We start from the raw sequence: 17248 nt of genomic DNA, 5'->3' as shown, positions 1-17248 counted from the left end.
CACGGTTTTCCTTTTACGTCAAGAACTATCACGGTCGGACATTTATGGGAGTCGACGAGGTAAAAAGAAAACTACGCAATTTCGAGGCATATTTGTGTAGATCATTGTATTCTACTTTTACAATATCTTTCTAACCAATGCATTTTATAACAAACAGTTACAAACACTTTGTATAGACCAACTCGTCCGATCCAAGGCAATGTGTTCCTTTGAAGACACTGGACACTATTGTCAAAGACCATTCTTCTCACTTGGTGTATCTAAACATATGCATAAAATAACAAACCTGTGAAAATTTGAACTCAATTGGTCATCAAAGTTGCGAGAGAATAATGGAAGAAAAAACACCCTTGTCACACGAAGTTACGGCTTTCAGATGCTTGAATTCGAGACCTCAGCTGAGTGCTAAAAATCCTTTCAAATATTTGAGTGAGAAATTACTTCTTCTGAAAAACTACGTGAATCCCGAAGAGCCGTTTCTCACAATGTTTTATGCTATCAACAGAAATTGCTCGTTTCAAGTAAGTTTTTATGCTAACAATTATTTTGAGTAACTACCAATAGTGTCCAGTGCATTTAAAGGATGTTGCATCTTCACTCAAATTCTATTGGAAACTGTTAAAGCCATTGGACCCTTTCGGTACAGCAATATCAATTTAGTTAGCGAGAATTACAGATTTATTTGAAACACATGTCATGACACGGCGAAACACGCGGAAACAAGAGTGGGTTTTCCCGTTATTTTCTCCCGACTCCGATGACCGATTGGAGCCTAAATTTTCACAGGTTTGTTATTTTATGTATAAGTTGTGATACACGAAGTGTGGGACTTGGACAATACTGTTTACCGAAAGTGCATAATGGCTTTAAGCATTTTTTTGAGATTGTATAAAACTTTTTTTTTTATAGTTATGCGATCTGACCTCCCCTAAGGTGGCAAACAGTGGCATCGCACTAAGAGAAATTCCCCCTCCCCACCAATCCTGGCTTTACCACTGTATGTAGGTGGTTTGCTTCTGAAACATTCCTTGATGTATGTATCCACATAACCAGTGGCATGAGATTTCACCTTGTTACAGTGAACAAACTGTGTGCGAATGAGTGTGGTTAATAATTCTACGCTACACTAATAGATATTTAAGGAGCACCCTGTACGTGTATGCGAAATTTTGTGGGCTTACATGTGAATTGAATTTAAACTTAAAGTTATGTAAATAAAATATAAAAAATTAAGTTTTCTTTTTCTATCCCGATAACTTAACCAGATTAGTATGATGTGGGTTCTAATGGAAAAATGATAAATTGTATAAGAAAAATTAAATAGGTTACATAGTTTTCCTACATGTAGGTCCTACATTGGATTTAATTATTTTGTAATTTATTCAGACTTTGAGATTAAAAGCCTTAAAGACACTGGACACTATTGGTAATTGTCAAAGACCAGTCTTCTCACTTGGTGTATCTAAACATATGCACAAAATAACCAACCTGTGAAAATTTGAGCTCAATTGGTCGTCGAAGTTGCGAGATAATAATGAAAGCAAAAACATCCATGTCACGCAAAGTTTTGTGTGTTTAGATAGTTGATTTTGAGGCCTCACATTCTAAATCTGAGGTCCGAAACCAAGTTCGTGGAAAATTACTTCTTTCTCGAAAACTATGTCACTTCAGAGGGAGTCGTTTCTCACAATGTTTTATACCATCAACCTCTCCCCATTACTCGTCACCAAGTAAGGTTTTATACTTAAAATTATTTTGAGTAATTACCACTAGTGTCCATAGCTGCCTTTAAGTCTGTTTGAGATATGGTGGACACAATAGGAGTGCTGTGTATGGTTTGGGTGTAGTTGTGTCAACCATATCTCAAAATGGCTTATAAATTAATTTAAAACCACTTTCTTTAATGTCGTTGTTCTCTACTGGTGCCCAGCGCAACGTCAAACTATGGTTGCTGCTTTAAATAGATTGAAATAGATATTTTATTTATATTTATAGTCAAAACATTTACATCTCAATATTGTTCGACATTATTTGTTAATGTTTATTTTTAATGCTTAGTTATTTTGAATTTTTTTGTAATAGTGTAATTTCTGGGAAACATAGTAATTGGGTTTGTTCATTTGTTTAGATGATATTTCTTAACCATGACACTTAGCAAAGGTCCCACAAGGGGATATAATCACCAAGCTGGCAACTGCCCATCTCTCTCATTTGTTTGTTTTAATATTTATGACTATGAATTCCCAAATCAAGAAATCGTGACAACAATACCTTTTTCTAATCATTTTGAAATCAGGATTTGAACCCACAAATTTGTGATTGCAAGTTTTGCAGTCTAACCACTTTACAAAAAGACAGTGGGCGTTGCCCAGTACTAAAGGGACACACTGCCTTAAAATCTCTCAAAATGTTGCTGGTTTGGAAGTACTCCTTGCCCTTTAAAAGACATTGGACACCTTTGAATATTGTCAAAGATTAGTCTTCTCACTCGGTGTATCTCAACTAATTCTGAGGTCCCGAAATCAAATTAAAATATTTTAGTGGAAAATTGCGCTTCTTTCTCAAAACTATGTTACTTCAGAGGGAGCTGTTTCTCACAATGTTTTATACCATCAACAGCTCGCCATTGCTTGTTACCAAGTAATTTGTTATGCTATCAATTATTTTGAGTAATTACCAATAGTGTACATTGCCTTTTAAGATTTATCCATGCACTGAAGGCGAGTGGTGATTAAAAACATAAACTTGCCTGTGGAAATACGCAACCAGCAGAACATGATTTGGAATTTTTCCAAAATTTGGTTTTACAAATCAGCAGACTATATTCTGTCGTGACAAAAAACACAACATTTAAAGGGATATTTATGTGAATATTCTAAGATATCTTTCTAACCATATTATTCCTTTCAACGCGCCCAGAATCCAAGGGCATTATAATGCCCCATTGAGCACTGCCTGTATACAAAGCCACAATAACCTGGGTTGAATGTGAACCTACAACTTTCCACATTTTTGAGCACTAGATATCGTATGGTGTAATTAAAACAGTTAAGGCATTTATTCAAGATTTTTGGCATCCTTGTTAATGGTGAAAATTAATGGCGACAAAAAAGCATTTTGTGAACTATTATTTTGCTCATTACTTGTTTTGTTTACTCTCACATTAATTTAAAGGCAGTGGACACTATTGGTAATCACTCAAAATAATTATTAGCATAAAACCTTTCTTGGTGACGAGTAATGGGGAGAGGTCGATGGTAAAAAACATTGTGAGAAATGGCTTCCTCTGAAGTGCCATAATTTTCGAGAGAGAAGTAATTTTCCACGAATTTGATTTCGAGACCTCAAGTTTAGAACTTGAGGTCTCGAAATCAACTATCTAAACGCACACAACTTCGTGTGACAAGGGTATTTTTTCTTTCATTATTATCTCGGAAGTTCGATGACCGATTGAGCTCAAATTTTCACAGGTTTCTTATTTTATGTTGAGATATAAAACATCAAGTGAGAAGACTGGTCTTTGACAATTACCAATAGTGTCCACTGCCTTTAAGGACAAAAAAATTAAAAATATTCAAGTCAGACTTTAATATTTACTCAGCAGTAAATGTAGTTATTAATTATAATATAAAGTTTAATTATTTAATATTAATTAAATAAAAATAATGAAATTTTCTGCAGCCACCGCGGTTTCATCATGTAAATGTGATGGTAATAAATGAACAAACCTTGTGCAAATTTGTGTCTAAACATTTTATTCTAAAAGTTTGAGACTAAGAAATTGCAGGTTGACTTGTAGATTCCAAATTATCCTCACTGTTGTGATATTTTACCCCTTGTCAATTAGAAGTTTCTGTAGACCGTTTGTTTCCTGAGACATACCAGGCCAATTCAAATCCTTACCCAACCTCTCCCTTTCCATAATTAACTTCATGATTTTGCCCCTAATTACACCCCATCTGACTCCACCCCCACTTACCCCGCCCCTTTACACACCCCCTCAATTTGTCAACCTCGTTTGTGTGGACTACTTTTACTTCTTCGTCGGCGGGAACGAGACCTAGATATTGATATGGTACCCAGACTACTTTAGGATTGCTTTGCTTACGACGGGAACCGTCGATTATTCACTACAAAGCAGCCGGAAAAACGAGGTAAAATAAGATTTTGTTATTCCGAAGTAAATAAAACATTCGTAAATACCGATACTAAACTAATAACCAAATAGATGGATATTACCAATAGTGTCCACTGCCTTTAAATAATGTTAGTCCATTATACTATGTTACATGAAACAGTTTCCATGCTACTAGACCATTTTTATATTATTTGGATGTTGATATCAATGACCAAATGTCATGGTTGAAAATAATAATAATATTAATAAAGCATGCAAAAACATTCAATGTAACTTTTAAAGGCACTGGACACCTTTGGTAACCAGTCTTCTCACTTGGTGTATGTCAGCATAATGCACAAAAAAACAGACCTGTGAAAATTTGAAGTTGCGAGAGTATAATGGAGGAAAAAACACCCTTGTTGCACAAGTTATGTGCTTTCCAGATGCAAAATTCGAGCTTGAATTCAATCAAATATTTGAGTGAGAAATTTTTGTTCTTTCTCACAAACTACGTTACTTCAGAGGGAGCCATTTCTCACAATGTTTTATACTATCAATAGCTCACCGTTACTTGTTACCAAGTTAATTTGAGTAATTACCGATAGTGTTCAGTGCCTTTAATAAGGGAATAAAAGGGTAGCGACGGTTTCTTACGTGTGATCGGCTCGGGCGAGGGTCTTGAGCGCATGGCAACGACCCTGCAAGGTTTAAACGGACGATTAAGAACGAGTCACTACTTTTTTATTCCCATTCATAAATGCCCTTTCGTTAAAAAATTTGACCGTTTAAAATATGAGGTTTGAAGTATTTAGTTCAAAACCTTTGTGGAGAGTCTGTTGCGCGTGGGTTGTGTGTATGCGCGCAAGCTTAGAAATAGGTTGCGTGCGCGCACTTAGAAGTAGATTACGCGCTGTTGCTAATAGCTATGAATTGCATTCTGCGTAATAATCTTGCGCGTCTGACACGCAGAAGCCAGCCAGTTATAAACACTGGTCATTATCAACCAGTTAAACACCCCCACGTGACGCGCTCTCCACCACTAGGAGTAGAGGAACTGTCTGGGGTATTTATGAATGCTTTTTACCTTCTAATGGGGAACATTTCCATAGCGGTAATAAATATTAAGTAAATGGAATTCGGGCTTTCTTTCCCTTTTTTAAATAATCCTTGAATGGGGAACATTTCCATAGCGGCAATAAATATTAAGAAAATGGAATTCTGGCTTTCTTTCCCTTTTTTAAATAATCCTTGAATGGGGAACATTTCCATTATAATGGTAATAAATATTAAATGAAATTCGGACTTTCTTTTCCTTTTAATAAAAAATAATCCTTGAATGGGGATTATTTCCATAGTGGTAATATATATTAAGAAAATGGAATTCGGGCTTTCTTCCCCTTTTTAAAATAATCCTTGATTGTGGAACATTTGCATAGCAGTAATAAATATTAAGAAAATGGAATTCGGGCTTTGTTTCCCTTTTTAAATAATCCTTGAATGGGGAACATTTCCATAGTGGTAATATATATTAAGAAAATGGAATTCGGGCTTTCTTTCCCTTTTTTAAATAATCCTTGAATGGGGAACATTTCCATAGTGGTAATAAATATCAAGAAAATGGAATTCGGACTTTCTTTCCCTTTTTGAAGGGCAACATTGTGTAGAATGAAAATCGAAGCAACTTTGTCACCAGGGTAAGTGGAGCGGTTACAATGTGTACTGTTGTAAAGATGGTTGAAAATAAACTTTATCAATGGTAGGGACGAGGTTGATTAATGTCCCCCAAGGTCGGGCAAATAAAAAGGAGTTCCGACCCAATCGTGAAAAACTTTTACACATCGATCCTGCACTTCATGTACATGTGCACCAAGTCGACCCCGGCCCATCCAAGAACAAAATAGTAACGTATGATACCTGTGGCAAGTCGACCCCCATACTTCATGTACACACCATACTTCATGCTACAGTACACACACCGAACAATCACTTCGGTACATTATGTGCGGTCACTGTTCCATGACTGCGTAGCTGTAGCCGCCGGCTAGGAGGTGGTGCTTATGAGTTGCGGGGTATTCTGCAATTGAGCCGTTTGTTTTTGTGTTTTTCTTTGTGTCATTTTTTTTTTATTCATTCACGAGCCGTTGAGTGAGTTGAGTTGTCCGAACGGACGAGTTGTCCGAAGGGATGAGTTGTCCGAACGGACGAGTTGTCCGAACGGACGAGTTGTCCGAACGGACGAGTTGTCCGAACGGACGAGTTGTCCGAACGGACGAGTTGTCCGAACGGACGAGTTGTCCGAACGGACGAGTTGTCCGACGGACGAGTTGTCGGCCATTCATACACCTATCAATTGTAAGACGCACTGTATGACCCCCGCATCCGCTACCGCTCAGTTTGTGCGCAATTTATAACTTGCGCTATGCAGAATAGGCAGTTCCAAATGTCTATCGAGCAATTTGAAGATTGTGCACCATCATGTACACACGTGCGCGCTGTGCTTTGAATTGTGGGTATTCATGCCCCTCTCTGTTTTCTGAGTGTTTTAATAGCTAGTGCGCTGGGAACCGCTCATCTCGAAAATCAAGCGGTACAACCGCGAACACCTGAACTCGTGCATGCACTTGCAAAACCGCGAAACTCGCTCTCTCGTATTCACTGTGCCTGCATAGTTTACAAGAGATTTTGTGTGCGTCGGTTATGTCCGTCTGTGGTGCGTCGTTTTCCGCGATTGGTAAGTCAAAAAATCGTTCAGAGGACCGTCCAAATCTGCAACATGTCTGTCAATTTTTTTGCTCAGGGTGGGTCTTTGGACACGCAAATCTGACTCACATATGGACAGTGACGCACCCTCCCCGGGGGTCATGTAGTGCGTCTTACAATTGATAGGTGTATAAAGTACATGTATTTGTGTAATCGTATTAATAAAAATATAGTTGCGATAACATAACCCTCCTCCCGATGGCCGCCAGGCCAGAGGGTTACGAGATTCTTTTGAGCAGCATATGACAATCTGGTCCAACACTAGTTGCAATAACGTAACCCTCCTCCCGACGGCCGCACAGGCCGGAGGGTTACAAAGCATCCGCAATCTGTGCAGGGTGAAATGGTTAAAAATGTACAACTTCGACAGCTAGTCAGCAGATTTGCTCCATTTTTACGACTATTGAAAATCATGACACAAATTCTAGGAACAAACTCTAGGTCTCGAAATCAAGCTTCTGAAAGCACACAACTTCGTGTGACCATGGTGCGACAAGGGTGTTTTTTTCTTTCATTAATATCTCGCAATTTCGATGACCGCTTGAGCTCAAACTTTCACAGGTTTGTTATTTTATGCATGTGGAGATAAACCAACTGTGAAGACTAGTCTGACAAATTTACCAATAGTGTCCAGTGTCTTTAAGGACTAGAGCTACATGGTAACGCTGGACCACGCTACAAAAACATAATTTTGCATCTTTTTCCTTTTTCCTTTTCGTTTGTAAAGCAAGCTATAGGTCCATCCTTTCTGAAGTAAAATGTCGCGCTTCAGTAGATCTATCGATTGCAAGGTGTATGTTGGTAACCTCGGGCTGGGTGCCAGTCGTCATGAATTAGAAGATGCCTTCAGTGCCTATGGTGAACTGACCAATGTCTGGGTCGCCAGGAATCCTCCAGGCTTTGCCTTTGTGGAGTTTGCGAACCGCCGTGATGCTCATGACGCTGTGGATGGCATGGACAACCGGTAATGAGCTTAAATTATGTTTAGTTTATAATTTCGGGTTGAGCAAAAAACAATTTTTTAGAGCGGGGTTTGACAATGTTTATTAAGCGAAATAACATGCTGGTGCTCTACCAACTGAGCTATACAAAGCCTTGGGTTAGCACCTTCCTATTTTGTCATATTTTTAGGGTGCCACTCCGAAGCCATACAAGTGGTGTGTATTCACGTGATATTTTTTAGTTAGGACACATGTTGACTTGATTGGGCTGCAGGTACTGTACAGATTCACTTGGGCACCATGGTGTCCAACACATTTTGTATACTGTTTTCAAACTCTTATTTTGGAGTGATGCTTGGTGTTTGAGAAAAGGTTTGTCACTTCATGTAACGCTTTACTTCCCAAAGTACTTGGATTCATTATTTATGAGCTGCAGGCCTGGAACTTCATCTTCGGGAGAACAAGGCCATTTTCATTGCAGTGCAAAGGGCACTTACATTGTAAAATCTTCCAAGTCCATGGGAAACTTTTTACGGGGCACCAAGGTCAAGACTAGAGGCAATCGTTGCTACGGCTTTAAACTTATTGAATAATTTTTGGATGAAACACAGCCAATACTCACGTAATTATTAGGGCCACTGATTTTCCGCGATCGCGGAAAACGGACGGAATTCGCGGAATCCGCCCTTTGAAACGGAAAACGGGATTTCAGAAAATTTGATTTTTTTTTTTTTTTTTTTTTTCCTTGACGCCAAAACTATTTAAATTGCATTCTTTATTAATATTCTTTTTGTTAAACTAAAAAGTCATCAGAAATCAGACCATTAAAAAGTACGAGATCGTAACCGTGGATCATTCTGTTCTACTTCACACCATCCTCAATGTTTACACACATGATGTACACACGTTGTTAACATGGTTAAGCGAAGGGCATTATTCGCGGCACGTTTTAAACATTTTTTGTTCACCCAAATTGCATTTTCTCCCTCTCTTTTACCAACAATAATACACAAACTAGCTTACCTATGATGTATAAGAACACATACAATGTTTTTTCATCTCAGAAAGGTCTAAAATAAAACCGTAAACTGTCAACATTCTGTCGCCAAAGCGAAAACAAAATGGCTGACATTTTGTTTGTGGATGGAGAACGGTCACGTCCATAGACTTGTTCCCAAGTCTTTGATCATGCTGAAACAGCGCCCTCTTGTGGATACACTCCTGTCATTAGCCTACAATGTGGCTGATGCAGAGAATCAACTGCAGTTTTAGACTTGGAATCAAGTCTATCACATCATGTGCATTGATACTGCAGTCACAGTACAACCTTTTTACCCTTACTACATGTTTTTGTTTCATCGAACAGCAGTATACAAAATAATCCACAATTATAAAAAAAGTATTTTTTTGAAATTTGTCAGTTCAAATGAACATTTTACAAAGTCAGCAGTGCAACTTATCTCAAATTGATTTTTATAAGTGTGTTCCTGGGTATTAAACAACCTTTTATCTAATTAAAAAAACATGATTTTTGGGGTTGAACAAAGAATTGACTAGAGTGGGATTCGAACCAACGACCTCCGGATTAACCCCAAAAATCATTTACAAATTTACCCAGTCAGTTTCCCTTGTGGTTTATATTGATATAAAAAAACATGAAACGGAATTTTTTGTGCCTGAAACGGAATTCATGTTTTTGCCAAACGGAATTTGCACTTTTCTGAAACGGAAAATCAGTGGCCCTAAATTATACTCACGTAATTTTTGTGTACGTTTCGACTTGTTTCACTAGTCATCATCCTCAGAATGAGTGTTTCATAGAAAGTTCATTTAATAAATTGATATTTTACCAGCCTGATGAACTTCTTTCTGCTATGGCTGAAGATCAATCTTAGCTCTTTGTGAACTCAAGCTCTGAATAGCCAATATACCACTCATGTTGATTGTTTGAACCAATTACATGTACAGTCTGGGATTTTTTTTCTAGTTTAATTTTTGTATATTTTTTAAAATAGTACTGTACTGGGCCTATATTCTGACTGTTTTAGCTTTCTGTTATTCATAATGCGCTTTATTAATGCTGTTTATTATTATTGTATGAAATTTTAAATCAACAATAACTGCATTTAAACTTGTCTTTTACTTTAAACACAGTCATATCTGTGGTCGAAGAATCGCTGTAGAGATGTCGTCGGGGGAGACACGCCGCGGTCGTGGGGGCGGGGGTGGGGGCGGGGGTTGTCGCTTCCCACCCGATGAGAAATGCTACGAGTGTGGAGAAAGGGGTCACTTCGCACGGGACTGCTACCACAATCGACGTCGACAGCGCAGGTCTCGATCTAGGTGAGCTTCCTGATCCCTGATTTACACAAAAAAAAAAAATTCAGGAGGATCTGTCTTCTCAAATTTCATAGCCCATTAGAAAGAAAAGAAAACCCCAAACAAAAATACAAGCTGTCAACTGACAGCATTTGGCTGAAATAGCCTGAAAAGTGTAATAAAGCCTGTACCATGTGAACATACATGTATTGGGCAGCCCTTGTACTCAATCAAATGTTCCTACTTTTTCTTGGGGGCCAAATATCATGTCCAAAAAGTGTAGACGCGCTAGATTTTTTTGTATTTCACGAGCGCGCGTGTGATAATGATTTTATCTTCCAGTCTCACTTGCAAAGCGCAAAATAAAAAATTTCAGGGCGCTATTTCACGCGCATAAAGTTTAGAATGTAATGTTTTCACTGTCCGTATACGGAGCGTGACAAAATGACATTTCACAATGCGCACTGTGTAATAAAAACAGAGGAAGTAGGATATAAAACGGAGGTCGTAGCATATGTTTTTATCCCCCTAGTAGTTCGAGCTTCTGATTGGTGGATTAGCGCGTACTCGAAGATAAATGTTTTTATCCCCCTAGTAGTTCGAGCTTCTGATTGGTGGATTAGCGCGTACTGGAAGATAAAAAACAATATCCTGTGGGCCTATGTACATGTACATGTAGGTCAGCCCTTGTACTTTCCTACTTTTTTTACGAGGGTAAAATATACTTCCTGGAGGCACAGAGGCGATTGCCTTGGTGCCCTTGAAATGCTACAGTAGAAATTAACAAAAATTGTGCCCTTTACCAAAGAGAAGATTTGACTTGGTGCCCTTGCACTTTCAAAAAAGGTAGTACACTGTACATGTAATAGAGCCCAAACAAAATTGTGATTAACAAGCTTGAAAAAACAGCTCACACCATACAATGTAGGTCACGCTTTGCACTTGACTAAGGACTAATTTGTCATGCCTGATAAGTGTAGTGATGGAATTCCATTTCGTGGATCAGTTTTACTCTTGCAGCCCTCTAATTAACCCACAGCCATTGTTGTGGTGCCCTGTGCTTCTGCTGTGGTGCAAAGTTCCAAAATTTGTTTTGTATTTTCCTCCTCGAATTTTCTCTACTAGTCTAGGGGTACAGCATTGTTCCTCTAGTAACCAGAGGAACATCGCTGTGTCCCTTAAAGATTGGAGGTACTTTTTTAAACACAAAAAACATTGTCCACAAATTTTCATTAAACTTACATTGTTTGAAGATAATGATATTAGAAGGCTTCCCTTAAAATATTACATGCTGAGGTGCTGTAGTTTTTTGAGAATTACTAAAACAATGTCACGAAAAAAGCTTTTTACATGCTATTAACAATTACAGTCTCCTGAGACAAAAATTGTTTTTGTGACTTGTTTTACTCATTTCTTAAAGACCTGCTTGCTGAAAATGTCAAGTCGTGAACGTTGCTGAATTCCACTTAAAATGTTTTCGATGAATAAGGAAATCGAGTCATATGATTATAAATAGGTTTCAATTGTGTAAAAAAAACAATCATTTTGTATGCCCTTATCCAGAGCTTTTCTGCGAGATTTGCGAAAAGCCCCGTTACGTAATCACTCTCAAAACGTCATAAGTAGATAAAGCCGCTTTGTTGCAGCGTGGATGTATAACAAAGCAAACTCCCACAAATGACGTCAGCGGCATTGTCCTTTGACGCCCGCTCTCAACGGCAGAAGTGTTTTTAGTTTTTCAAAAAACCTTTAGGTAGGGGCCTGATTTTTTACTCGATAATTGCGAAAAGTTCAGAAGTGTACACATATCAAAATTACATTAAAATGGTGAACAAGTGCATTATAAACAAGTAAAAATACCATTTATGTTGAAAACATTCCGCTCAGGTAGCTGCTTAAAAACTACAGTGCCTCAGTAAGTGATATTTTAAGGGAAGCTTTCTATTTTCATTCTCTTTAAACCGTGTATGTACAATGTAAGTAATGTGTAACTGTGGACATTTTGTTTTTGTGTCCTGAAAAAAAACACCCAAACCCTTTAAAGACCAACGTTCAAGGCCTGCTCTTGTAGAAGCAAAATGCAAGCAATGCACAGTTTTTTATGAAACCTTTCCCAGATAAAGCCTAGTCAGGAGGCACTAAGCTTTTAATGAGATTGGAGATTGGCTCATTGTGCATCGAACTGAGTCTACAATTTCCAAAGAGGTTAAAGTAGTTGAGTTATTTATTTGCACAGTTTGACTCTATTGACACTTTGTTCACACTCAACCCTCTTACAGGAGCCCCCATCACCACCACCACCAACACCCAACCTAAGCCAGGTGGCCCATCTAGTCAGCTAAAAGACGACTAGACAACTCTAAACCAGCTAGTCAGCTAAAACCAGCTAGACAGCTATATACCCCCACCGGGGCCCAGAGCAGCTAGACAACTCTAAAAAACAGCTAGCTAGCTCGACCAACAACCTGAACACATGACCACCATGACACCAACATGTGACCATCATGTGACTATCATGTGTTGAACATGACATGTCCACATGACCAACACATGAACTTTCTTCACGGCAGTATCAACATCAGTGAAGAGAATTCATACCTCAATTCCCACCAATCAACAAACTCCGTTTTGAAGAAAAGTCAAAGTAAAAAAAAGTGTTTTTTAGTATCATTTTTTTGTAGAAAAAAAATGAACAATGACATCTATGTATAAAATTAATGTCTGTTTCATGTTTTTAAGTTATTTTTCAATCTCATCTGTTTCTTTAAAAAAAATGTTTTCTCTACCTGGTGTTTCTTCATCTGAAACTCTTTCTTAGTTTTAGCAACAACTGGCTCGGTGCAGTTTTGCATGTAGCCAAACCAGCAACAACTGGCTCGGTGCAGTTTTGCATGTAGCCAAACCAGCAACAACTGGCTCGGTGCAGTTTTGCATGTAGCCAAGCCAGCCACTCCTTGCACTGAGGCAGACAAAACTACATGTAGTCTTGATGGAATTGAAAACGTTTTGTGTTGGAGATAGGCAGCTATGATATTTTTTCATTGGATTTATTTGAATTTTGTGTGTCTTCAACAATATCTTGTTGCTTTTTAAAAACTGCGTAGTGCCAGGTTTTTTTAATGTTCTTACTTGATCAAAGAGTGGACAAACTTTTTGGAATGTTTGTAATAATTTGTTTTTAGAGAACATTGATGTAACAATGAAACCATGACTAAACAAAGTAAAGACAAAAACATTCTGGGATCTTTTGAGAAAATTTAGAATGCAATTTATCATGAATTGGTCAAGCCTTGGCTGTAAGTCAGCCATGGCAGATAATCGGCTGAGCATTACTGGAATCTCAGAATTACAGTTCATAAAAGCGGAATACGCTGATAAACGATGTTTAGCAGCCTATCAGTCTCTCCTAATCTTTGCTTCACAAGGACGAAGATCTGGAATCAGGGGTTACCTGATACCCCCTGGAAAAGGGAGATTTGGTGCAAGATTTCCAGTACCCTTTATCTCCCTCTTTGCACTACATGTTACACAATGGAATGTCCAGGTCTTACAACTTGCACATGCTGTTGACCTCGCAAACAAAACAATTAAACAAAACCAGTCATGGTCAACTGCTTTCTGGTTTGTTTTAAGTTTTGCAGTTTTAAAAGTCCAGTGTTTACTGGTTTACAGACAAAAGGGCATTTGAACCCTATTGGAAATTACTGTCAAGTTGTAATTATCGAAGGACACCAAATTTAGTTCATTGTGCAGTAGCCTTCAGACTAGAGCTCAATTTGTGCATCTTTCATTGCGTGTAAAGTTGATTTTTTTTTTTTTTTTTGTCTTTTATTTTTTTTTTTATTTGTCATACTGTATGTGTGCATCAACATTTCACACATGACTACCTCAATCTGTTTTCAATTGCTATCCTTAACCATTGCAAGTACACAATAACCAAATGTGTAATGCTGGAAACGGAAGTAATGTGTACTTAAATGTCATTTCTTATATATATTTTTTTTAAGCCAAATGCAAAGTGAACCTCGAACCTGCCACAACTCTAGGGCCCAGGTTACAAAAAAACAAAAAGAAGTTTGGTTTTTTTTTAAACCAAGATTAGACTGCATCTTTCTTTACCGAATGTGGATGTAACAACTACCGGTACACATTTAAGCATTGGAGGAGTTTGTATGTTTTCATGTACATGTACATGTATGAATAAAACTGCTAAGCACGGAAAAAAAATTGGTTACCAGCCAAAGTACCATGCAGTATCAGTCGGATGCAAGTGGTCCCCTGCTTAATTTTGCTTACAGTGTAGTATGGATTCAACATATTCTGAGCAGATCTGTAAAGGCCTTACAAAAGCCCCTGGGCTGCACCAATGATGTGTGTGTTGAATTAACTTTGTCACAACAATTCTGTGAACCAAGTTATCAATCATAATTATATCCCATTTTATAACTGAAAAGTTATGACATGTATGACTAGGATTATTTCTCACTTTAAAGTATCTTATGACGAAAGTTTCAATCCATTTATCAACTTCACTGTGACTGATTTCTAATATCTTTTATTTCCAGAAGTCGTTCTCGATCTCGTTCCTTCTCCCCTCGCCGACGTTCATTCTCGCCTCGTCGACGTAAGAGCCGTAGCTGCAGTCGCAGCCGAAATCGCATCCATCGTAGCCGCTCTAGAAGCAGAAGGTAACCACCTCCACCTAACATCCCATCCTATCCCTCCACTCAACCCATCCTGTTTCTGACCAGCAGAGTCTGGGTTCGAATCACCAGCACTTTACCATTGCTTTCGTCCCATGTGTTGTGTAACGCTTGTAAAAGAACCCAGTGCACTTATCGAAAAGAGAAGGGGTTCGCCCGGGTGTTCCTGGCTGTGGCTGCTGTATGCGCGCTGTAGCACCTCAAAACCCTTATAAGGTGCTAAATAGTTGGGTTTCAGAATTCGTCACTGCAATAACTTATCTTTCTGAAAGCTTGTTTATACTCGGCCCCTTGAGTACTTTGTTTGTAAGATTCGTGCGCTGTTTGAGACTACAATATTATTATTATTATTAATCCCACCTCCCAACCAATCTCAGGGATTTAAGCTTCAGACCATTGATTTAGATACATGTAACACATTTTGGCACACTACACAACGAGATGGGCCTACCTGATGTAATTATCATCTACTGTATTTTCTCTCTCTTTTTTGTTTAGGCAGCTTCTTTATCAATAACTTTTAAAATACACTTTTAATTAATAGGCCTACATGTACATACATGTAGTATGTTTTTTCTCTTCACTATCAACATTATGATCTGTGATGGCTCTCCATATTGGATATGGATAATTTAGATAATTTCTTATATCATTTCTTGTTTGTTTTGTGTTTTTCTCTCTAGCCGATCAGTCTCCTACCACAACAGCCCACCTCGTCGCAGCCACTCTGGCGACAGAGACTAACGTTTACAACCAGGCCGAGACTATAATTATGTGGTTCGTGTTGCACGCCAAAAGTTTGCCAAAATGGTCTCCTTGTTCCCTTTTGTAAATTTGGTCAAATGTAGAACTCAAGAAGTTGGTAGAATTGTAACTGTTCATGGTAGAAATCCATGTTATTTGCATACACACAATGTAGGGTAGTTGAGGTGTACAGCAGTGCCGAGAAATTCACCTGCAGTTTTATTCAGGCCTGCTTAAATCTGAAAAGATGTTTCAATGAGCAAGTTCAAGTGTGTGTTGATGGTTAACTAAGGTTGACTACTGTGACTCGAACCCAGGCTGATCGGCCATTGGTAGACTACTGTGGTAGACCATTTGAAACCAGCATCAGGCCCATGGTTTCTTCTGTGGTCCCACGCTATTATGTGTAAAGTGTAGAAGGGAACCAGTGACACTTCAGCGAAAAATGTTTCTGATGGTGGACCAGGCTTTCAAACGAGCCTTTTAGTGTGAGTGCGTCATTGCGCATGTGCGTTGCTGGTCAGTGGTCAATGCAGGCGACTAAATGTGGGCACTTGAACTTGCTCATTGCCGATACATGTATTGTTTATCTCCTTGTATTAATCATTTGTGTGTATCACTGTCTACAGTTAGAACTTATCCCTTTTAATGTGTTTTTAATGAGATGCTTGTCAATGAGAATAAGCTTTTTATATAAAGCGAAACACCATGTACTTGATTTGCTTAATGATACTGTAACTGCTTTGAAAGCCATTTTTATTGTGACTATCTTTAATGTGAGTTGCTATAAACCAGATTTAGGTGCACTTAGCCCTGGAAGGCCTTTCACTGGTTATTTGTAATATAACTCATTCAGGGATATGAGGAAATGAGGAGGGTCCATCAAGAGATATATCCAGATTGATTTTCAGAGAACCACTTTTAAAATCTCACACCCGTTTTAGATAGGCCCTCCAAAGTCATGCCGAACCAAATTCTGAATTTAGTACATTTAAAAAGTTTGACGTCTGAAACAGTTAGGAGCGACTGGCACACTGAAGTCAGAAGATCGACTGTTGCAGTTGGTCGAAAGACCTCTGGAGCGCCTTGGTTTCAGACGTCGATCTTGTCATGAGCTGAACCTAATGTAAATGTTATGTTAAGTTCGTATGAAACCAAAATATTATTGGGTGGACCCAGAGTCGTTCCTAATCTATTTGGTTTTGCCCGCCTCCGGAGCGCCTGTCTAACACGGATGTTACAGAAGCAACTTTTCTCACCAGGGTTAACATTCCATGGCTACATACATTTTTTGGGCGAGTTTAAAAGACCACGTTGCCTTGGATCGGACGGATGGGTCTATAAAAAGCATTTGTAATTATTTGTTATAAAATGCATATTGGTATAAAGATGTTTTAAAAGTAGAATACAAATTTGCCTAGAAATTGCACGGATTTCCTTTTACTCTGCGAACTACATGTAACACGGTCGGCCATTTATGGGAGTACAAAATTTGACTCCCATAAATGGCCGGCCGTGATAGTTGACGAGGTAAAATGAAAAACAATCGTGTTTCGAGGCATGTTTGTGCGAATCATTGTTTTTTACTTTTACAACATCTTTGCACATGTGCATTTCATAATAAACGGTTTCAAATGCTTTTCAAAGACAAACTCGACCGA

At 38.4% G+C, this 17248-nt stretch overlaps 1 protein-coding gene across 3 annotated transcripts; it reads left to right on the top strand.

Moving 5' to 3' along the window:
- The first annotated feature begins 4107 nt into the window (after positions 1-4107).
- Positions 4108-16625, top strand: LOC117296764 (serine/arginine-rich splicing factor 7-like). Of its 3 annotated transcripts, none has more exons than XM_033779807.1 (5): positions 4108-4154; positions 7608-7844; positions 9976-10164; positions 14706-14828; positions 15527-16625. In XM_033779807.1, exons 2-5 carry the CDS (start codon positions 7639-7641, stop codon positions 15585-15587), a joined length of 579 nt encoding a protein of 192 aa, XP_033635698.1. In that variant the 5' UTR covers positions 4108-4154; positions 7608-7638; the 3' UTR covers positions 15588-16625. The 3 variants fall into 3 exon arrangements, with proteins under 3 accessions (XP_033635698.1, XP_033635699.1, XP_033635700.1); XM_033779808.1 differs by lacking the exon at positions 4108-4154 and adding an exon at positions 6757-6851; XM_033779809.1 differs by lacking the exon at positions 4108-4154 and adding an exon at positions 6914-7006.
- Positions 16626-17248: the final 623 nt, after the last annotated feature.

The sequence above is a fragment of the Asterias rubens genome, chromosome 11, assembly GCF_902459465.1.
Source record: "Asterias rubens chromosome 11, eAstRub1.3, whole genome shotgun sequence".
Classification (NCBI taxonomy): Eukaryota; Metazoa; Echinodermata; class Asteroidea; order Forcipulatida; family Asteriidae; genus Asterias; species Asterias rubens.
This window is presented reverse-complemented; position numbering and strand designations above follow the sequence as displayed.